Source organism: Pantherophis guttatus, chromosome 15, assembly GCF_059756535.1.
Source record: "Pantherophis guttatus breed Tessera chromosome 15, ASM5975653v1, whole genome shotgun sequence".
In the NCBI taxonomy this organism is placed as follows: Eukaryota; Metazoa; Chordata; class Lepidosauria; order Squamata; family Colubridae; genus Pantherophis; species Pantherophis guttatus.
The window spans coordinates 9,214,688-9,237,149 of NC_142077.1; the positions used below are offsets into that span (position 1 = coordinate 9,214,688).

Below are 22,462 nucleotides of genomic sequence, written 5' to 3' on the forward strand. Positions count from 1 at the left end.
CTACCAGTTTGCCCGAACCGGATAGAACCGGCTGAATACCTTACGTACCGCTTCACATCAATCCCCAATCAAGCCATTTACAATGTAATGTAATGACAATTCGAATCACAGACACGTGCCGGATACTTACTAGGAGGTTGGTCAAGTTTTACTATTGATGCCTGCAGTGCATAAAGTGCTTGTAGTTCCTTCTCTGTGTCCGAGTCTAGGTACTTGAGTAAAATGGGCACTCTCCGCTTGATGACGGCAGTATCCACTCGCAAGCTAGAGATATCCACTGGGTGGGAGGAAAGAACAAGTCAACCACGCCCTTTTCCTCACAACTTCCAAGAAAGCCTTTGACCTTGCCGATCGTTGAGCTAGCGATATTCTCAGGAAACGGGTGGCAGCGGAGCCCTGCCCAGTCCCCACCCCCACCCCGCTCCAAGTCCCCCTCGTTCCCAAAGCTGGCTGGGAATCCAAAGTGCCCTGGGTGGCCAAGGAGCCCCGGCCAAGGGAAGCGACCGCTTGCTCTGTCCTCTCCTTTTCTAAACGGAAGCAGCCACAAGACAGAAACCCCCGGCTGCACCTTCTCTCTCTCTCTCTCTCACTGGCCAATCTAGTTCCGTACCCTCAGTGGATCAGATCCAACGTTAATATACAGAAAGATTCCCTTCGCTATTTTAATGGAACGAGAGAAAACAGTTCTAATGGTTAAGAAAGAAAAATAAAAACTACATGACACTGATCGAGAATCGCAGCCAGTCTTACCTGGGCCACAATACTGTCTTTTTGTGGGAGCAATTCAAACCCCGGAAACCCGTGGATTTGTGCTTAATAAGGAACAGGCGCCAACGATTCGAATCCCTTAAAAAAACAGGCATGTGAGTGCCCAAACGCGGCATACCTTCGAATTCTGTTGTGGCCACTACTCACCTAGAAGAGCTGCTTTACAAACGGCCGTCATTAAAGCTCTAAGGAATGTAGGTGAACTCATCTGGCTTTCATCTAGATTAGCCTGAAATCGGAGAGCATTTGCCAGAATTAAGAATTAAGGGCTTGCTTTTGTTTCTGGAAAAACCCCTCTATACTTTTCTACCCAATTAGCTCTAGCAGCGGAAGAACTGACACTCCCCTCTGCCTTTCAGTCTCTCCATTTGGCCGGAATTAAACCTGTCAATGCAAAGCATTTAAGAGAGCCTTTTTTTTTTTTGGCGGCGGGGGGGGAATCATTGCAGTTATAGGGACGCGGTGGCTCAGCGGCTAAGACGCTGGGCTTGTTGATCGAACGGTCAGCAGTTTGGCGGTTTGAATCCCTAGTGCTGTGTAATGGGGTGAGCTCCCGTTACTTGTCCCAGCTTCTGCAGTTCGAAAGCACGTAAAAAAAAAAAATGCAAGTAGAAAAATAGGGACCACCTTTGGTGGGAAGGGAACAGCGTTCCGTGCGCCTTTGGCGTTGAGTCATGCCGGCCGCATGACCACGGAGACATCTTCGGACAGCGCTGGCTCTTGAAACGGAGATGAGCACCGTCCCCTAGAGTCGGGAACGACTAGCACGTATGTGCGAAGGGAACCTTTACCTTTATACTGCAGTTGGCTTAGGCCCATCACAGCCCTTTGAATTTCTAGCCCTACAGGTGAGTTTTCTGCTGGGCCACCTATACGATCCCACTAGCCAAAGGTTGTTCAGGTTAAGTGAAGCAATCCCCGGGATCAGGGAGGGGAGGCGATGGAGGCAGGGCAGAGGGGCCTTATCCTGCTGTGTTCCCGCTGGGTGTGCAGGGCAAAGTCTTATACCTCTACCCAGTCAAAGATCTGCTCATCACCGGCTTCTTCTTCAACAATGAGTTTCTCCAGCTGCCTGTTCAGCTCTTCGGCAGAGAGTTCTCTCGGGGAAAGTGCTTCTGAGGAACTGGGACTGTCGGTTTCTGTGAAGTCCAACTTCTGCAACGTTAGAAAAGCAAGGGTGAGACATTCGGGCCCAGGCCAAAAAGTGGGATCCGACCCATCCTGTAACAAGGGGCTCTTTCTGACCAGCGGCCCTACCAAACTTTGCCATAATCGGTGGCCTGCTGTTGTGGCCCGCCATCGGCCAGCAGAGCTGGCCGCAGAGTCAAGACACTGAGAAGGTGTCTCAGTGAGGCAGAGGAACAGCTGGAGCCTGTTCCCAGAGTTGCCAGACGAAGGGAACAGCTAAAGAACAAGGGTCGACTTGGGAGTAAGGCCACAGGTGGATGATGAATGGCCTCTTCCAGAGGGAATAAAAGAGGAGCGAAAGGGGAGTGGAGTTTGCAGGAGACAATTAGTTCGCTTAATTGGTTTGTGACTCCTTGCCAAGTTTTGAAGTTATCAGCCTGGCAGTTCTCCAAGCCAGGTAAGGTCTGTGGCTGTAAATTCACCCTTGAAAGTCTTTTGCTGGATGTGAATGAGAAGAATTCACAGTAACTTAATAAAAAGGGGTTTTTGTCGGGACAAGGATTCTGCTTCATGCTCTTGGGAAGCCTAGGAAAGAACACCTGCTCGCTTTTCCATCCAAGCACCCCTGCCTTTAACCCTCCCTTTTCCCCTTAACAGGAGACCCAACCAGCCCCATACCTGCTCCAGGAGAAAGGCGTGGACGTCGTCCTCTTCAGGTAGGAAGTCCTTCCAGCTGAGGCCAGCCTCCCTCCATAAGGCTGCCACTTTCTTATGGCTCTGCAAACACAAGGCCATAGATGGGGCCAAGGACTGCTGCTCATCCAGCACTGCCAGCGGCTACTCTGGGAGGTGCACGCCAGCCAGCGGCAGCCGAGAGACACCGCACCCGCCTCCCGGGAGCCCCACAAGCCTCCCTCCTTCTGGAACCCCTGCGAGGAGGAGCCGCCCAAGCTCTATCCTGCCCCAGGCGTGGATGGATTCCTCCTCTCCAGCTGGTCCAGAATGCAGCCGCGCGGGTGGTTATGGGAGCGACGGGGCGCTCCCATGTGACCCCCCTCCTGCGTGAGCTGCACTGGCTCCCGGTGGACTTCCGGGTGCGCTTCAAGGTTTTGGTTACCACCTTTAGAGCGCTCCATGGCTTAGGACCGGGCTATTTACGAGACCGCCTTCTGCCACCAGTAGCCTCTCACCGACCAGTACGCTCCCATAGAGAGGGGCTCCTCAGGGTGCCGTCGGCCAAACAATGTCGACTGGCGGGCCCCAGGGGGAGAGCCTTCTCTGTGGGGGTACCCGCCATCTGGAACGAGCTCCCCACGGAGATACGGAGGATCCCAGATCGGCACGCTTTTTGCCGTGCCATCAAAACATTTCTTTTCCAGCAGGCCGGCCTGGCCTAACCTCTCTTTTAAACTTTTAAACTTCTTTAATTTTAAATTTGTCTTAAGAATTTGGGGTGTTTTAAATTTCGTTTTCCAGACCAAATTATTTAATTGTATTTTAATGCTTTTTTAACATTCGTATTATATGTATTTTATCTGGCTGTTCACCGCCCTGAGTCCTTCGGGAGTAGGGCGGTATACAAATTCAATAAATAATAATAATAAAATAATAATAATAGCGAAATAGACTTCGGCCTCGGGGGCCCTTCGGCTTCTCCCGTGAGACAAGAGGTCTGGTGGGGGGGGGATTGATTTGCAGAGGCCCACTAGCAACCCAGCATCCTTACCATTTGTTTGCATAGAAGGTGCAATATTTTGGAAAGCAAAACACCGGCTCTTCTTACAGGAAGTAAAGGTTTACTAAATTCTCTGAAAGGGAAAAGAACGCAAAAGAATATCTTGATTTATCCTCTCGGAAGAGAGTTAAGCCCTACCGTGCAGGAAGGCAGCCTTGCCAACGAACCCTTCTGAGTCCCTCCCTTCGGCAGGCTTGGCATGCAGGAAAAGCCAGAGCTGGCCTGGCAGAAATACCTCCCCCCCACCCCCCTGCTCTACTGCCCAGGCCCACTGAGTTCCAGCTTCGGGGAAGGAAAGGCAGCCTGGCTTACATCACAAGTTCTCTCATAGAGATGCCTCCTTCTTTTAACATTGGCGTCACCAATTCGGCCAGGTACAACCAGATGTGGGGGATATCGATAGCCATGTCGTCGGCGGTCTCCAAAGTGTCCGAAAACCTGAGCCACAAAGGCAAAGCCTTTAAAATGCCTGTTGGCAGGAGGTGGGATGGGTCCCTGAGCTCTGAGGCCAGGGCCACCTCCAGCTGGCACCCGCAAACAAGCACGAGCTCTCCGGCGCGCTATACCCACCCCTTGAAGAAGTCTTGCTTGCTGAGCTTCTCCGACTGCACCAGCTGATAGAGCAGCTGGCCCATGTGGTCTCTGGTGATCTGACTCCTCTCCAAGGTGGATTCGACACCAACTTGTACGAACACCGGCAGGATGCCAGGCACATTCAGCTCCTCCACGCACTGCACGGCTTCCTGCGGAGACACCGGGAAGGAGGGGGTTGGGGGAGGGGCTTCCCTACAGCCTGGATGCCTGCCGGCCTCTCCAGGAAGCCGCATGGAAGGAGATGGCATCCTTTGCAGGCGGAGCTCAAGCCCCCTCTGCCCGACATCCCCGCTGGCCTCGGGCGAGGCCTTCAAGACCTGAGATCTTCCTAGCCAGGGGCGGATGAGCCACACCGGAAGATTGTGAGCTGGCCTCGGCTCAGGCCAGATGTGCTTTTTTATTTATTTCCTGGACTCGTTTTAAGGCTTCGCCACCTGCCTGCGAGATGGCCGGCCATACACACCCATTAAAGAAAGCCAACCTCCCCCCCACCCTGCACCCCCCCAGTTGCGTTTTACCTTGTAATCGTTAATATGCAGGAATTCATCGATGATCGATTTGCACTTCCTTTCAATTTCTTCGTCTGACAAGCCTGTTTTTTCTTGGGGGTGAGGAACAGGGGCTTCAGACTTGACTGAAGTTGGGAGAGTGCGGGGGGGGGGGAGAGGAGAGGAGACAACAGACCCAGTGAGTGAGGAAGCCTCTGTACTGCGATGAGCATGGAAGCATCTTCATCGTTTTAATGAAAAAACAACTGTTCTTTTCAAGGCAAGAGCTTGCTTTTCTCCCTAAACCGGGTGTCAGCAACCTGTGGCTCTGGAGCCGCATGCTGCTCTTTCGTCCCCCTGCTGTGGCTCCCTGTCGGCTGAAACCACCACTGGGTGGCCCTGCCCCTCACCCTCCCCTCTTAGTCATTCCTCGCCTTCCCTGAGAAGGTAAGGGTGACGGCGGGGGATGGAGACTCGCTCCATATTCCAGAGTGAGAGCAAAGCGCCCCTGTACTTGCTGATTATATATAGTCAGACACCACTGACTCTTTTTTATTATATATATATATGCAAAAAATTTAAAACTCGGGTGTTTTCCCGCGTCATTATAAATAAGTTGGTTAAAATATTTAAAATACAGAGCACTACAGAGCACTCTGCAAGGTCCTTTAAAACCTCAGCTAAAAGGACCTTGCAGAGTGCTCTGCAAGGGAATTTTAGAAGATTTTAAGCTGGGATTTTAACTAGGATTTTAAATATTTTAACCAACTTATTTATAATGACGCGGGAAAACACCCGAGATTTAAATTTTTTGCATATGCACACCCGCGAAAACGTAAGAAGACAAATATATATATATATGGAGAGAGAGAGAGAGAGAGAGAGAGAGACAGACAGACAGACAGACAGAGGGGAGGGAGAGAGGGAAAGAGAGGAAGAGAGACAGAGACCCGTTTCCCACAGAAAACACTGGGAGCAACAAAACCTGCCTAGGCGTGGCTGGTGTGTGTGTCATGTGACTGGGTAGGAGTGAGTGACGTTGAGTTGGCCACGGCCACCCAGGTTTTGTGACTCCCGGTGTTTTCTTTTCTGTGGGAAACGGGTCCAAGTGGCTCTTTTGAGTATTTAAGGTTGTGAATCCCTGCCTTAAACCAAAGGAAGGTGCCTTAATTCGGAAGAATCCCAGCAAACATCTGGCCCTCGTCAGGCAAGCTCTCCTCTCTGCCTCCCACCCAGGACAGGCAGCCTCACGCACAGCCCGGCCCCTGCAGGAAGAACGATGGGAAGTCTCACCTGCTTCCCTGGCTTTGCTCTTCTCCACCTCCGTACTGTTCCGGTCGCTTTCCAAGCCTCCCGTCAACTGCTTCACGGTCTCCAGCATCTCCCTCCGCTGCTCCTCCTGCGCCTGGTTGTCCAAGAGCTGCTCTTTGCTGCTGCTACTGAGCCTCAGGAAGGCGTTGGGACGGGAAGCAGCTGAGAGTGGCAGCTTGTTGTCGTTCTTCTCTCGGCCGGTGCTTCCCCGACTGGAGGGAAGCAACGCAGAAGGGGTGAGCGAATGCAGCCCGAGGGCTCGAGAGGAGACCTAGTGCTTTAGCCCTGAGGTCAGCGACCGGCTTGGCCAAAGGGCCAGACCTGGGAGGACCCCATCCTCGGCAGCTGTTCAGTTCCACCATCCCGCTCTCCAGTGATGCCACTCTGGCCATGTCCATAGGGGGCCGCGGGGGCTTTACCTGGTCAAGGCCCTGCGTGGATCCAGCTCCAGGGTGGTGCCGGAGACGGTCGACGCAGGCGCTTGCAGCGCGGAGAAGCGGTTCAGGCTAGTGGCACTTGGTCGTAAACAATCTGCAGAGGATGTGGAGAGAAGAGGGCCTGTCCTCAGAACAAAGACCAACCCCTCGCCCGAGGTTTTCCCACAAGCGGTGGCTTCTTAGTGCCCACTCCCTGTTGCCCAGGGGGACACAGCCAACTGTGGCACACCATGCGCCACGTGCGCTGCCCTTACCGATCTCGCTGGCCTTGGCTCCACCGCTGCTGCCTTTTCCCCAGCTGCCCAACTGGGCTTTAGGCACAAGCTGGATCTTCTCGTCTATACTGGGCTACAAAGGGGCAGAGCGACAGATTAGCGAGCACCCAAGAGGATGGGCGGGTCCCTTGCTCCCCTCCCTGGCAGCCCAGCCCAGCCTTGCGGTGCCAACCTTTCGCCCCTTCCTCAGCCCAGAAGGAGGGCACGTCAGAGAGGAAGAGCTCTCACAGGACCTTGCAAGCCTTCCTCGGACGAGGAGGACGGTTTAAGATGAGGACTCCGTCGAATTCAAACTCAGCACTTCCCTCCCCACATCCCAAAGGTGTCCTTGCGACAATGCGGAAATGCCCCCCTCCCGTGCCCCGGTTAGGTTTCTGACAACCCCCAAGTCCCAGAAAGGATCTTGCCCCGCATACCTACCTTGGTGATTTTAAGGAACTTGGTGGGGTCCAGCACACGGCTATTTTTTGCCCCCTGCACGGTGTTCCAGCCTCCCTCTTCCACCCTCTGGACACCTGCACGAGTCGAAAAGTGTCTTGTGTAAAAATTTTGCCCTGTCTGTTGTGTGTGTGTGTGTGTGTCAGGCAGCTTCAGCTCGGTTCTAGGTGCAGCCCTCCACCACACCCAGAAGCTGGAAGGCTGCTCTCCTGGGGCTTCTGGGAGGCTCTACAGCAGACCCATGGGCTACTGGTGCAGGCTCAGCTGGGAAATCGCCCTTCCAGATGGGCCCTGGGAGGCGAGCTTCGAGGCATGTAGGGGAAGGGGACTCTGCTCCCCCAAACCGAATCTCCTTACCAGGCCGCCTCTTCTCTTTGGTCATCAGCTGTTGGACTTTCCGCTGCTCTTCCTGCTCCTCTATTTTAGCTTCCTTGTGAATCTGCTCGATGGTCTTTGGGCCTTGATCTGCCCTCCGGGACACCCAGTTGCACTAGAGAAGGGGAGGAGGAAGGCAAGAAGCGGCGGCAACTGAGAGGCGGTTCTTCTCCTCTCTCTCCGGCAAAGGCACGGGAAGGGGGAGCACGCCCCGGAACGCTCATCCCTGGGGACAGCCAGACCCAGGAGAGCCGGAGGGCAGAAAAACTCCTCTGGCCTCCGGCTTGGAGCCACACCACCCACCCCGCTTCCCGGAGGAGGAGGAGGAAGGGCCAAGGGGAATAATCCGGAGCCATCTGCGACCTCTTACCTCAGCAGACACATACCTGCCGAAGGTCAATGACATCCTGCAGCATGAACCGAATTCGGGAGGAGGTTTTTCTTTCCTTCACAATTTTCTCCATTTGATTGAAATACTGGTCCATTCGAGGCTGGAGAGAACAGAATGGATCACATCCGATGCTAGCCTCCTCTTTTTTTCCCCCCCCACGTTCCAGGAGTGAGAGACCTCCGGCAAATCCCGACGTCCGGCTTCCCCGGCTGCCCCTACCTTGGCCTTCTCAAAGTCCAGGTCTTTGCCGATGGTGGTCAGCAGGCGACACAGGCACTCCAGGGATTCCTCGTCGTGGTTCTTCAGCAGCTTCACCACGCAGTCGTGCATGATGGCTTCCGTCAACATCTTCAGCTTGAAAAGCTCCCCGATGAACTTGATGTTGCCGATGGACCGCCTTCGGGCCTTGTCCTTGGCCTCCTCCAGTTCGTCGTGAAGCCGAGTCCTCTCCTCTGGCTGGGGGGTGGGGGAGAGGGGGGAAGGCGCAAGGAAAGAGGCTTGAGCAAAGGAGCCACCGGCTGTTGTGGCCCGCCAGCGGCCAGTGGAGCTGGGAGTAGATTCGGACAGTGAGGAGGTTGGGGAGGAACATGGGCCAGTCCTGGAGTCTGGGGAAGGCTCGGATGAGAGCTCTGCATCGGAGGCACAGAGGGGGCCAGGGCCATATGATAGTTATCAGCTGCCTTCGGAGTTGGACATCAGTGAGGCAGAGGAACAGTTGGAGCCTGTTCCCAGTGTGCGCCTGCACAGAGTTGCCAGATGAAGGGAACAGCTAAAGAACAAGGGTCGACTCAGGAGTAAGGCCACAGGTGGACGATAAATGGCCCCTCTCAGAGGGAATAAAAGAGGAGCAAAAGGGGAGTGGAGTTTGCAAGAGACAATTAGTTTGCCTAATTGGTTTGTGACTCTCCGAGACTCCACGCCAAGTTTTGAAGATATCGGCCTGGCAGCTCTCCAAGCCAGATAAGGTCTGTGACTGTAAATTCTGCCTTGAAAGACTTTGCTGGATGTGAATAAGAGGAATTCACAGTAACTTAATAAAAAGGGGTTTTTGTCGGGACAAGGAGTCTGCTTCATGCTCTTGGGAAGCCTAGGAAAGAACACCGGCTAGCTGAGAGCCTTTCTCTCCTCTGTTCCCAACTGCCCTTTCCTAGACCGGCTACCAGGAAGGCTTCCCTCCCTTCCAGGCAAGAGCCACCGAAGCCACAGCCACCCTCCGCAGGCAAAAAGGACAGGAGGTCCCAGCTACACTCACGGTGGTGGCGGCCTCCAGCTCCTTCTGCTTCTTCTCGAAGACATCGTCGTCGGCCTTGTCCTTTTCAAATTCTTTCTGGCAACGGTTCAGCAACAACTTGCGGAAGTTGACTGTGCTGCCGGGCTTGTCGGCCATTGGAACTTTTAACTGCGGAAGGGAAAAGGACAGACTGAGGTGTGAACGAAGGAGGCCTCCCTGCAGCCGCCATCGGGCGCTTGCCCTCAGCGCCCACGTCAGCAGGCACGTCAACTACCTTCCTAAGAAAGTAGGAACTCTGGAAATGGTTTCCATTTCAAAGGGAACTTTTACTGAGAGATAATGATTGCAGAGAAGTCAGGCGCCCGGAGTCTGAAACTCAGGCGAAAAGCTTCGTCTGGCTAACTTTCCACTTTCAACTACCCCCCTCTCCATCCTGATACCCGGTGTCCAGTGGGGGAATTCAATTTTTTTTACTACCGGTTCTATGGGTGTGGCTTGGTGGGTGTGGCAGGGAAAAGATACTGCAAAATCTCCATTCCCACCCCACTCCTGGGGAAATGATATTGCAAAATCTCCATTCCCACACCACTCCAGGGGAAGGATACATGCAAAATCCCCATTCCCACCCCACTTCAGGGGAAGGATACTGCAAAATCTCCATTCCTACTCCACTCCAGGGGAAGGATATTGCAAAATCTCCATTCCCACCACACTCCAGGGGAAGGATAGTGCAAAATCCCCATTCCCTCCCCACTCCAGGGGAAAGATGCTACAAAATCCCCATTCCAGGGGAAAGATACTGCAAAATCCCCATTCCCTCCCCACTCTGGGACCAGCCAGAGGTGGTATTTGCCGGTTCTCTGAACTGCTCAAACTGCTACCGGTTCTCCAGAACCTGTCAGAACCTGCGGGATTTGACCTCTGCCCGTGTCCATCCGTAGCCAGTAATATGCCACAAAGGTGTTTTGGAAATCGCTGAGGCTGGATGGTGAGAATGAGTTCATCCTCGGGGCACTGCAACCTTGGATATACCCAGCTGGGACCGGTTCAGGGGGAGTCGCTGCACATGGTGTGAACTCCCCACTCCCTTTTAAGCTCCCAAGCAGTTACAGCTACAGCGAAAGCATGCAAACTACGTGGTCCACCATGCCTTCCCCCCTCCCTTCCGGAATGGCATCCTTCCGATAGGGCCCTGGACAGCCCACTTTTGAATTCCATAGCCGAATCTGAGCCCGGATTCTAGGGTACCTAGCATCACCCGACCTCTGCTGGCCCGGCCTTACCATGACCAGGCCCCTGCACATGTTGGCGTAGGCCACAGAGAAGCTGGGCTCGTCAATGGCTTTCTCGAACACCAGATCGATGACCCCTTTTAGCCTCTCTTCCGTGTCCACCGTCAGGTCGGTCACTTGCTTCATGAGCTGGTTGAACATCTGCGGGGTCAGCTTGTTCAAGATGCTGCGGACTTTGCGGAACAGCTCCTGGGAGGGAAGGAAAAGAGGAAGAGGCATCCGCAAGAGTTCCTGAACACTAGCCAAGAAAAAATTCCCCGGGGATCAGGGGTGAAATGCTCTGAAGTCTGCTACCGGTTCGCTTTGCTACCAGTTCGCTTTGCACGCGCATACACTGTACACCAAATGCACGCTTTGCACGTATGCGCTACCATGCAGCGCTGAAAAAGGAGGATTAAGAAGCCTTTTTTTGAGCCTGCAAAGGTGAGTAGAACAACCTGGGGGAGGGGAGGAAGCTGTGCTACACGATTTAGATTCTCTAGAAATCAGGATTTATAAATTAAGCAGCACAGCTGATTTTTGGAAATACCGGTTTGCCCAAACCGGTAGCAATTTTTTAGTACCGGTACAGGCGAACTGGTCCGAACCGGTAGCATTTCATCTCTGTCGGGGATCCCCTATTTCAACCCCTCTATCCTGCTGAGGGCTGGGCAGGAGGGGAAAGGAAAAGTGGTGGGGTATGTGTGTATGGCGCAGTGACAACCAGGTCTGCAGCTATGGGAGCCCCTCTAGCACCGGGAGCCCCTCCCCTCCTCCAGAAAGCAAGCTGGCCATTAGAAAAACGCCAGTTGAAAGAAGCTGTGGTCAGCCTGGCATTGGTGTCCTCGTCTCTTAATGGGCGCCAACTGCAGGGCCACTCCTCGTCGTCTCTCTGCACACCCCACCTGGGTTTTGATATTCTCGGGGTCCTCCACTTGGGTCTCTCTCTTCAGGCTCGGCTTCCAGGCGTTCTCGGATTTCTTCAGATGGACGTCCTCTTTGATGCAAACCGTGATGATCTTCCTGGGCTCCCTCCTTTGGCTTGGCTGAGATCTCCGCGGCCCGACATTCAGCAGCTGAGACAAAAAAGGAGCCCTCCAGGCTATCACATCTGGCTTTTACACAAAGGGAGGGGAAACAACCTGGACTCCAGTCACAAACAAATGCCCTTCATTCCGGGGGGGGGGGGTGTTGCCTTCTGAATGAGTTAACTTTCTTTTTTATGTTCCTCACTGTCGCCAGAAGGATTTTGGACCTGAAAGACGGAAGATTATCAGTAACAAAGATGAAATCCTATCGCCAGCAGCTTCCTGATCAAACCAGCGCCCAGAGGTTCTGCTGGAGGGACCAGGAGGAGCCCAAGATCAATAGTGCCCGGCACAGTAATTCCACAAATGGGGAATTCAAGACGGAATCTTTACAATCGACATGTCAAGACCTGAAGCTGGCCTGGCTGAAGCTATTTTGAAGCTTCAGTGTTGCCACACTGGAGCTGAGCAATAGGGAGGGAGGAATAAGAGATAGCTGGGGTTTTGTAGCCAAAACAAAATACTTTCTCCTGGGAACCAAGGACATTCCCACAGGTGGCCAGGAGGAGGAGGAGCGACGTTACCAGGCAACCAGACAGCACCTTGATTGGACCATGTGACTGATTGTTTGGGAAAGGGGGAAAAAGCTTTTACTTTTAATTAGGTAAAAACTGTGGGAATATCCATTCTGGATATGATATGATATGTCCAATGAAACTATTCTTTGAGGAATCTACCTGCCTCGGAGTTCTGTTTGCTATGGGTGTATAACTTGGAACCCTGACACCACGTTTGACTGGCCACTGCTTTTTGTGGGACCCCCCTCCCCCTCCCCGTTTCTTTCTGAAATGACCGAAACCCGTTTGAAGATTCCAGAGAGAGACGCTCTGCAATTCTATCAACCTTGTTCTGGAAAAAGGTTCATCTTTTGCTTTTATTATGCTCTATGCTTGGGGGGGGGGAGGAGAAGGAGGGGAGATGTCGTTTGCATTTTAAATACATCCCAGCTAAAAACGCAGCAATCATCATCACAGGATAGGCAGCCATGGGGGAAAAAAGAGCAATGCGGATTTCAAGCCCAGCCACAAAACCAAGCTCCCAGCAAGGCGGCCAAAGAAGGACCGTTTCAGTTCTGGGGAAGCAAGGACTAAATCTGCCCTCTACTTTTTATCTCTGGCTTGCTAAGCCCGCTGCTCTCCAAAACGCACGTGACCAGCACTGCAGCAATTGAACGGAGCCATCCGTATGACCTGCCTATGCACCAATGCAAAGGCCTCCAAATAACTGGACTGATCTGGAAAGGACCACAAGGAATTTCCCTGGCACGCTGCCGAGGAGAACATCCGTTAATGCTGACCAGACTTGGGAGACCAAGGAATGGACCAGGAGCAGTCTCATTCACACGGGTACGTAGTCAGGGCCTTGGATAAGCACTTCATTACTTCTCTTCCTCGCTAATGTGTAACCTTCCCTTGCTGACGCCCAAACCCTGCAGGTGTTTCTTGTGGAAGCAAAGGGGGGGGGGTGGAGAGAGAGAGGAGGGAGGTCTGCAAATGGGCTCATCGCAGCTCCAGCTGTCCTCCCACCGTTTGCTGATTGGGAAAGGGCCTCTCTGGATGAATCTGGCAATGTAAGTGTGCTGTTACTTTATCTGTATATGTATTATGTGGCTTTAATGCTGAGTCATGCTGTAATCACATAATTACTGGCTGTGAGAATATTTAAGCAAAGCTTCTGTAACGTGTTCAGTTGCTGCTATGATCTGCTGTTGATGAGGAAGCTGCAATGCTATGCTGCCATTGTGTATGAAGATGATGAGATGATGAAGCTGATATGATAAGCTACCATTGAGAGAAGTTGTTATCTGTAATCACTGGATGGATCTGCAACCATCGTGGTTTGTGAACCAGAGTGAGTTTGTTATTCTAACCAACTACTGTTTGTTGAGTAAGAAGATTCTGTAACTACTGGACTGATTTACTGGCAAAGACTTGGAATTTGTTTAAAGACTATGAGATTGTTTTTTCACTATAAAGTAAACTTTTGATAAACCAGTTTGCATATCTCTTATTCATTGCTCTCAGCAACGTTTCCTTGTGCATTTACTCTGCTGGTTGGTAACACAACAACAATAACCTTAACAAGTAAAGCTTCGTTAATTATATTTATGCTGGTTTTCTGTGCGTTCTTTCTTTGGAACCCGAACCGCGGCTCCCTCCGCCAGCAAAACCTCAGCAAACGGTAGAAAGAGATGCGTGATGATGATGCCCCTTGCCTCTGGGGTGGCCGAGAATCAGGTCGTAGGCCCAGCCTGCCCACAGCTTCCTCCTGTCCCCGCGGCGAAGGCCGCTGCTGCTCGAAGACAGGTGGCGATGGCCCAGGCCGCCGGCTGCTATCTAGCATGGAGCAGGCCTTCCTGCTCCGTCTTGCCCACCCCCTGGATTCTCAGGCTAGGGCAAGGGGGCATAGCAACAGGCAGAGGACACCCCCCCCCACCCCACTATGGCTCCCAGGGCTGCAACCAGACAGCTGGAGAAGCCAATGGGCTCAAGAGGACTCACCTGGTCTCCCCTTTTTGCCCAGGACTGTGGAGAGCGGTTTAGGGTGGATCCGGCTGAGGCCCAAAGTCCAGCATGCCCTCTGCGGGGGACGTCCCGCCCCCAGCCCTGATGCAGCGCAAGGCCGGTGCCGTGTAAGCCACTACCTGCGTGGAGTCAGGGCTCCTCTGGCAGGGTAAGGAGGGAGGGGAAGAGGAAAGGCAGGCTGAAAGCTCCAGGGGTGGGGACAGGGAGGGGGCAGCAAGAAGCCTTACCCCTATCTGCAGGTTCCTCAGCTGTGGGTGAGACGAGACCAACAAAGGGCATGCTGGGGTGCCACATCGTGTGCCAGAGGGGAGTCCGGGTGGGGGCTGCACTTTGCAGGCCTGAAGGAACGAAGGAAGGAGGGGAGCGACTCAGCCCAGGCAGCCGCACCAGGGGACAGGTTTTGGAGGGAGAGGGGGGGGGAAGATTCTGTGGCCCCTGAATAGCCAACTGATCTCTGCACGCGACCACTGCCCTCCCCGCTCGCTTTCCAGGCTGCCTCCGGCCCAAGGAGCAAAAGCAGAGGCAGAAGGAGGACAGGCGTCTTGGGGAAGCACCCAGGGAGGCCTGAGCTTTGGAGGAAGAACGGAGCAGAGCGCTGGGGAACCACACCAAGAAAGGCAAGGAAAACGGGAGGGAAGGAAAAAAAAGGAAGGATGGGAAAGACAAAGCGCAGGCCCGAACATCCAAAGCCTGTGTCCGCGAATGCTGGACGGCTGACCATGCGCAGAGCCAAGACGGCAAAAGGCAATCCGAAGCAAAAAAAGGTGAGGCTCACTTACAGCGCTGCCCCGTCCGCCAGGGACCTGTCTTCCAAAATCAGCAAAGGCTGGGGTGAAGTCTGGGCCCCGGGCCAAGATCCGAGAGTCTAACGTCCGAAGAGGCAGTTTGGGCTGATTGATCTGCAGGGCCAGAAAGGAGGGGAAGAGTTACGCAGGGCAAGGAGGCTGGCGGTACCCCCTACTCGGCTGCTCCCAGGCGTTTAGTCCAGCCCTCCTCTGGTTTCCCATTCAGGGGCTGAAAGGCAACAAAGCAGGGTGGGGAGGGTGGGGGGTCCGTTCCTCTAGTGCCCAGCTGACTCACAGGCTCCTGACCTTATCGAGGACGACATCGCTGATTGGCGGCAGCCCCTCCGGCTTCTGGATGCAGGCGGGCATGAACTGGAAGTCCAGCAGGAAGTCCCGATCGTACTGCTTCTTCCCTTCGGTGTCCACAGGCTTCCACTGTTCTGTAGTGGCAGAAACGTTGCTCTTCACCACTGAGCTCACCGCTCTCTGGAGCGGGGAGTGGGGTGGGGTGGGAGCTGCAAGGTCTGGGTCAAAGTGGGCAACGAGACCATCCAGGTAAGGCCCCCCTTTCAAAGCGGCTAGAAGGGCACCAGAGGGTGTTCCCTCCCTTGCCTGGCTGAAACTGGCTATCTTTTAGCAAGTCCTGATGATGGTTAAAGGTAAAGGTTCCCCTCGCACGTATGCGCTAGTCGTTCCCAACTCTAGGGGGCGGTGCTCATCTCCGTTTCAAAGCCGAAGAGTCAGCGCTGTCCGAAGACGTCTCCACGGTCATGTGGCTGGCGTGACTCAACGCCAAAGGCGCACGGAACGCTGTTCCCTTCCCACCAAAGGTGGTCCCTGTTTTTCTACTTGCATTTTTTTTTTTTACGGGCTTTCGAATTGCTAGGTTGGCAGAAGCTGAAACAAGTCACGGGAGCTCACCCCGTTATACGCGGCACTAGGGATTCGAACAGCTGAACTGCCGACCTTTCGATCGACAAGCTCAGCCTCTTAGCCACTGAGCCACTGCGTCCTGTAGTTATACTATTGGGAAGAGGCTGGTGATGGTGCACCTAATGCACCATCGAGTCCCCAAAGGATGGCGGGATGTGGCAATGAGGCTCTTTTGGAATCCCCTGGATCCCTCTGAAAGGGAGAGCACGCACAAACACACACACACACACACACACACGGCAACCCACCCAAAGTCTGGTTTTGTTCAGAATTGAGCTGGAACGCAAGGGGCGGAGCAGCAGCCAAAGCACCAGGTGTCTCTAAAAGAGGAAGGCAGCCCTCCTCTTCCTCACTCTCTGAAACCACGGCAGGACTGCCCCCCCACCCCCAAAAACGAACCACCTGGCCTATCAGGCACAGCCCACTTCCAGATTCTGGTCCTGCAGGACGCAGATCGTCAACTGCTGAGACCTCTCTCTCTCCTTGGAGCCGCCCTCTCTGTTCCCGTGAGGTTGGGGGAGGAGTGGGCTGCCTGAGGAGTTTCCCCTCTCTGAATTCGGGAGACCAGGCTGAGGATGGAGGCTACCTGGCTTGTGCTGGCAGGTGGGGGCTTCGCTGGCGCTCTCCGCGCAGACACCTTCCCTCTCGGGAGCCTCCTCGGCCCCATTGCTGACAGACTCTCCTTCCTGCTCGCCGTTTTCTTCCGTCACGTTGGCTACTTTCAGGTCGGATGGAGAGGCCCTGTCGAGACTCCCAGCTTCTTGCTCAGCTTCGGGGATCCGCTCCCCTCCGAGCGCCTCTTCTGCCTGAGGCTGAAGCAGAGAGAGGCCGGGCCTGAATTAACCCCTCTCTGGGCCCAGCAAGCAGCGCAGCAGCTTCACTCAGCAAAGGGGGAAGCCAAAAACTCACTCCCCACTGCAGACAACTGGGAGTTGCTAGGAGCCCCCCCCCCCCCCCCAGGTCCCACCTTCCACCCAACCCCTTGGCCAGACTAATCCGAGCTCTTCCTCCCTCGTCTCTCTCCCCCTCCCCAAAATCCATCATCCTTTGGCGGGAGGAAGCCCACTCCAGTTAAGCAGACTGGCATCAGGGGAGGCCCAGCCGGTGTTGTGTCTTTGGGAGACGAGTGCCCACCTGCCCCGCTGGGCGCAGAGGGGCTCCTCCCAACTCACCTCAGGCTCCGCCGCCTCCAGCCCTTCGTCGGCTGCCTGGCTCTGTTCTTTTGGTTTCTTACACGTCTTTGGTGCAGCTGCAGCTGTTGGGGCTGCAAAGCAGATCAAAAAGGGATCATTTCCCACTCCCAAAGGAAGTCTGGAGCAGGAAAAGTCTGTTGTAGCCCACCGGCAGCCAGCTAAGCTGGCAGCAGAGTCGGACAGTGAGGAGGTTGGGGAGGAACATGGGCCAGTCCTGGGGGCTGGGGAAAGCTCGGAGGAGGGCTCTGCATCAGAGGCAGGGAGGGAGAGAGACAGCAGCGAGGTAGAGGAACAGCTGGAGCCTGTTCCCAGTGTGCGCATGTGCAGAGCTGCCAGAAGACAAGAACAGCTCAGAAAGCAGGGTCGACTCAGGAGTAAAGCTGCACCTTGGAAGTGATTGGCCCCTCCCATAGGAAACAAAAGAGGAGCGAATGGGGAGGGGGCTTCTGCAGGAAACAATTCGTTCGTTCGTTCGTTTCAAGAGTGGAAAGTTCTGTTCGTAACGCTAAGAGACTCTGTGCCAAGTTTTGCCTTGTACTGCAGTTGGAAACAAGTTACGTGGCAGCTTGCCAAGCGAGATAAGGTCTGTGTTTATAAATATTCCTTTGAAAAACTGTTTGGACAGGCCTTGCTGACTGTGAATGAAAGGAATTCAGAGTCGTGTAAATAAAAGTGGTTTTGCCGGGAACCAAGACTCTGCTTCCTGATTTTTAAGGGAGCCTAGGTCAGAACAGAGTCTAGAGTCGCCCAGGAGGGGAAGGCCAAGACCTGCATGCTGACTCACCTTCTTCAGGGTCTGTCTTGGCACTCAAGCCCTGGAAGTCATCCTCTTCCAACTCTTCTTCTTCTTCCGGCCGGCCGTCCACCTCCAGTTCGTCTTTCGCATTGGGAGCATCTTCGCTCAGAGTCAGTTTGGGGGACTCCTCTCTGTCCAAATCCCCCTGGAGGGCGGCGGGAGCACCACCCGGCGGGAGAGGAGGGGAAGGCGAGCGGGGAGGAGACGGGGGAAGATGGGGGGCGAGAGCCACGGGCAGGGCAAGGGGAGAGTGGGGAGGCTTCGGAGGCGGCGAGGGAGAGCCGGGAAGAGCCACAGAAGCCGCAGGTGGCGCACATTCGACTTCCGGCTCTTCACTCGCCGGTTCCAGGGCTGGCGGCACGGCTTCCTTCGGTCCGCCGAGTTCCAGGATGTTCTCGCTGAGCGTTACCCTTTCGGGAACTCCATTGAGTTCATTAATTAGATTAGCACTAGGAGTCTGGTGCAGGTCGTTGGGGACTATCCTAGAGGGCTCCCGACATCTCTCTGGGTCGGCCTCCTCCACCAGGGGGCAGCTGGGCAATTCCAGGCAGGGCCCAGCCCTGGCAAGCGGAGGAGGAGCCTCCTGTGGCGGGGAAGCCAGTTCGCACCCATCCTGCGAGGAGCCCGATGCAAGTGGCAACCTGCTGGGGGGCACGACTGCAAGGGAGGGGGCTCCAACGGGACTAGAAGGCTCCAAGGAGGTCTCTGGGCAGGGGGGGGTCTCCGCAGTCAGGCCCGCTTGTTCTTTCCTCTCTCCACTCGGCTCTGGTCTGAGGGCAGGGGAAGGAGATTTTAATACTGGATCTGTTTTAGGCTTCTCTTCTGGGGAAAAGGAGAAAGGCAGAATTACAAAAGCCGAGCCCCGTCAGACTGAACAGACGCTGCCCCCACCTCACTCCCCTCCAAGGCCCACCAGCTGCAGCTCTCCTCGGTACACCTCTTTGCCAACCCACGAGGGGGGAACCCACAGAGATCCCCCCCCCGATTCATTTCGATCTCAGAGAGCCACACACCTGAAGGGACAGACCCAGGGGTGGGCTGCTGGGGGTTCGTAGGGGTTTGGGAAAACCTCTATCAGTTCTAGAGAACCCCCAAATCCCACTCCTGGCTGGCCTCGCCCCACCCACTCCGCCCATCCGTCCCAGAAGTCTCCACGCGGCCCATTTTGGATGCAGGTTAAGTGCAGGGCATACACAGGCTTGGGGAGGGCGAAAAATGGGCCTACCGGAAGTTCAGGAAGGCCTCCAGAGGGCCTCCAGAGCCTGGAGAGCCTGTTTTTCCCCTCCCAGAGGCTCAAGGAAAGCCTCCGGAGCCCAGGGAGGGCAAAAACACCCCCCCAATGTAGTGCAGGAGGCCGACTAGGCCACGCCCAACCAGCAACCGGGCAGAGAACCCCTTGCTAATATTTTTGAAGCCCATCCCTGGACAGACCACGAACCAAAAGCCAGCAATCTTTTGGCTGCCAGGTGGCAACAGCAGGGGTGGCCTTCTCGAGAGCTGCTTGGCCTGAGGGCAGAAGCAAAGCTCTGCATGACGAGGAGGAGTTTGCTGCTATGGAGCCAAGGCTGTTTCAAAGCTACAGCGGCCCTCCAGGTGGGGCGGAATTGAGGGTTGCCCCAGGGACGAGTCGGGGGGGGGGGGGAGGGCTGTCTTAGCTCTCATTTCCCTTTAGACTTAAGTCATCCCAACAAAGCCCATCGTTCTGAACCAGGATATTGCCACCCATGTTTGAAAGACAAAGTGGAAGAGAAGCGCTAAGCAAGGGGAAGGTTGATCCAACAGTGGGGAGGTGTGAGAGGAGAGGGGGGCAATGGGGGGGGGGGCAAACCACGTGGTGAGGAAACGGTCCTGGTGGGTGGGGATAGCAGCACGAAGCATGTGCGTTCCATGCGATTTGAATTTTCTGACTGCATTTTAAAATATATAAGCCATCCTTCCTCTACCAGGAGGCGGTAGGGCGTGTGCGGAGAGCACAGTATCAGCGACAGATAGAAACGGATACAGAATTCAAACCACGAATCCAAGAGGACCGAGTCCTAGATGCCTCTATACAAAAATCCCATCCGTCTCTGCACTCCTCCCCACTCCAGATGGCCAAGGTGGGGCTGGGATCCTCTCTCAGGCCAGGAAGGACTGGAGCGCCAGGCTGCCAGTCCCTAAGAGCAAAAGAGGCCTGGGAGCAGCTTAGCAGGACCTGGGCCAGGCTGCGGCATGACTGGGGAAGTGGGAGGAGGGGGGCATGCCTCGAACCACTTGTCCCAAGAGAGGGGGGGCGGGTCCAGCTTCTCCTACAGGTTTGGCTGCTGAAAGAGAGGCCAGGGCAGAGCACTGGGAATAAGGCTGGGTTAAGGTCATTGGATTTCGGCTTCCCCGAATCCTTTTAAGTCTTTGCAGATGGGGCTCAAGACAACCAATCCCCTCCTGTCCAGAATGGGAGGCGGAGGGGTGGGAAACTCAGCCTCTCCTCTGCCCCCAACGATCCTCAGGAGGAGGGAGGGAGGAAGGGAGGCGAAACCCACCTCTCTCTCCAACCAGGACGAGCTGTCCATCCACCCACCTTGCTTGAGGCCGCCCGTCGTCGCGATGGGGCTGCTGGCAGGAAGGGGAGAGATCTCCACAGTCCCACAGGCCACAGGACTGTGCTCAGGGACCTGGCTGGGCAGCTGCTGCTGCTGAGATTGGAGGTACAAAAAAAAAAAAAAAAAAGAGTGATAATGAGTGTGAGAACGTAAAAAACGGCAAAGTGGGAACGCAAGCAAGCAAGCAGGCAGGGCAGGCGGGAGGGAGGGAGAAAAAGGGCAGGAGGAGGAGGAGGAGAAGAGGAAGAGGAAGGAGGAGGAGGAGGAGGAGGAGAAGGAAAAGGAAAAGGAGGAGGAGAAGGAGGAGAAAAGGAAGAGGAGGAGGAGAAGGAGAAGGAGAAGGAGAAGGAGAAGGAAAAGGAGGAGAAGAAGGAGAAGGAAAAGGATGAGGAGAAGGAGAAGAAGGAGAAGGAAAAGGAAAAGGAGGAGGAGGAGGAGAAGGAGAAGGAAAAGGAGAAGGAAAAGGAGGAGGAGAAGGAAAAGGAAAAGGAGGAGAAGGAGAAGGAAAAGGAGGAGGAGAAGGAGAAGGAAAAGGAGGAGAAGAAGGAGAAGGAGAAGGAAAAGGATGAGGAGAAGGAGAAGGAAAAGGAAAAGGAGGAGGAGAAGGAGAAGGAGAAGGAGAAGGAAAAGGAGGAGGAGGAGAAGGAGAAGGAAAAGGAGAAGAAGGAGAAGGAGAAGGAAAAGGAGGAGGAGGAGGAGAAGAAGGAGAAGGAGAAGGAAAAGGATGAGGAGAAGGAGGAGAAGAAGAAGGAAAAGGAAAAGGAGGAGGAGAAGGAGAAGAAATTTGAAAAAGGAAGAAAACCAAATCGTAATATACATATTGGGGAGGGGGGTAGGAGGGAGGGACAAGAAGAAAGCAGCAGGAGGAAAGTGGGAAGAGAAAGAACATTACTATCGGCAGCTGCACTGAAACAGGGCACAGCTCTCTGCACGTCTCGAACCCGCCACCCCAGGCAATGGGCCGAGGATCCTGGATCAGAGGAAAACACACACACACACCTGCCATCCTTCTAAGCTCCCCGAGTTCCACTGACCCTGAAAGGGTCTAGCCCAGTGATGGCGAACCTTTTCAGCACTGAGTGCCCAAACTGGAACGTGCGTTCATGCTCATGCGCCGGAGTGCTGGAAACCCAATGACTACCGTATTTTTCGGAGTATAAGATGCACCCTTTTCCCCCAAAAAAGGGTGAAAATCTAGGTTTGCCTTATACTCCGAATGTAGCCCCACCCAGCTTCTCAAACGGAGGTTTCAGAGGCTGAAAAAAGCATCAGAAACGAAGCTTCAGAAAAGAAGCCCCCAAACAGAGCTTCAGAGGCTTTTTTTCTGAAGCTGTTTCGGAGGCTTTCAGAGGCAGGAAAAAAAAAGTTTTTTCTGAAACAAGAGTTTCAGAAGTTTCAGAGGCTGAAAAAAAAGCAAGGCACAGAGCTCACAACCAAGGAACCTGTTGCTAACATTCACCTCTGGGAACAGCTGATTGGGGGTATTCCGGGAGGCCGATCCACCTGCCAATCAGCTTTTTTCTTATTTTCCTCCCTAAAAACTAAGGTGCGTCTTATACTCTGGTGCGTCTTATACTCCGAAAAATACAGTAGTTGGTCTTCGGGTTTCCAGCAGGCACATGCCCGCCAACCAGCTGGTCTTCGCGCACTCCAGAACACCGGAAACCCATAGACCAGCTGGCTGGCGCGCCCATGCCTGTTTTTTGGCTGGTTTTGGTCGTGTTTTGGGGCCGTTTTTCAGGCCAAAAACAGCCCAGGAAATGGCCCAAAAACGCCCCCAAAATGGCCTATTTTTTGGCTGTTTTTCAGGCCATTTTCAGGTGCTCCGGCACCTGAGAAGACCAGCTGGCTGGCACACATGTGCATGCTGGAAACCAGAAGGGCAGCTGATGATGGTGCACGTGCCCAGAGAGGGCTGTGTGTGCCACCTGTGGTATGCGTGGCATAGGTTTGCCATCATGGGCCTAGCCAGAAAGAACAAGGATAGAATGATTTAAATCAGATCTAAATTTAGACCTGATGGGATAAATGATTTTAATTTGGTCTTAATGGGGTTTTAAAATTGGTTTTAAAATGAGAGTTTTAAATTCGGCCCATGATTTAATTATTTTAATCTGCTCT

The 22,462-nt window shown here is 54.2% G+C and overlaps 1 protein-coding gene across 28 annotated transcripts in view; it reads right to left on the bottom strand.

The window, feature by feature from the left end:
• The window catches only part of EIF4G3 (eukaryotic translation initiation factor 4 gamma 3), a 61,498-nt gene that overhangs the window by 990 nt on the left and 38,046 nt on the right, over window positions 1-22,462 (bottom strand). For 17 of the 28 annotated variants that reach the window (XM_060684523.2, XM_087879030.1, XM_087879037.1 and 14 more), the window contains 25 exons: window positions 20,320-20,434; window positions 17,751-18,584; window positions 16,946-17,037; window positions 16,360-16,585; window positions 15,147-15,280; window positions 14,835-14,954; window positions 14,283-14,393; window positions 11,348-11,518; window positions 10,455-10,652; window positions 9,193-9,339; window positions 8,160-8,396; window positions 7,936-8,040; window positions 7,532-7,664; window positions 7,157-7,251; window positions 6,716-6,809; window positions 6,444-6,555; window positions 6,007-6,236; window positions 4,744-4,859; window positions 4,202-4,374; window positions 3,944-4,069; window positions 3,623-3,704; window positions 2,575-2,673; window positions 1,777-1,923; window positions 916-997; window positions 131-277 (listed from right to left, as the gene is read on the bottom strand). In XM_060684523.2, the coding sequence (XP_060540506.2) occupies window positions 131-277; window positions 916-997; window positions 1,777-1,923; window positions 2,575-2,673; window positions 3,623-3,704; window positions 3,944-4,069; window positions 4,202-4,374; window positions 4,744-4,859; window positions 6,007-6,236; window positions 6,444-6,555; window positions 6,716-6,809; window positions 7,157-7,251; window positions 7,532-7,664; window positions 7,936-8,040; window positions 8,160-8,396; window positions 9,193-9,339; window positions 10,455-10,652; window positions 11,348-11,518; window positions 14,283-14,393; window positions 14,835-14,954; window positions 15,147-15,280; window positions 16,360-16,585; window positions 16,946-17,037; window positions 17,751-18,584; window positions 20,320-20,434 (4,126 nt within the window). Of the gene's footprint in view, window positions 1-130; window positions 278-750; window positions 998-1,776; window positions 1,924-2,574; window positions 2,674-3,622; window positions 3,705-3,943; window positions 4,070-4,201; window positions 4,375-4,743; window positions 4,860-6,006; window positions 6,237-6,443; window positions 6,556-6,715; window positions 6,810-7,156; window positions 7,252-7,531; window positions 7,665-7,935; window positions 8,041-8,159; window positions 8,397-9,192; window positions 9,340-10,454; window positions 10,653-11,347; window positions 11,519-14,282; window positions 14,394-14,834; window positions 14,955-15,146; window positions 15,281-16,359; window positions 16,586-16,945; window positions 17,038-17,750; window positions 18,585-20,319; window positions 20,435-22,462 lie in introns of all 28 variants that reach the window. The other 11 variants (XM_087879031.1, XM_087879038.1, XM_087879035.1 and 8 more) reach the window with 4 other exon arrangements.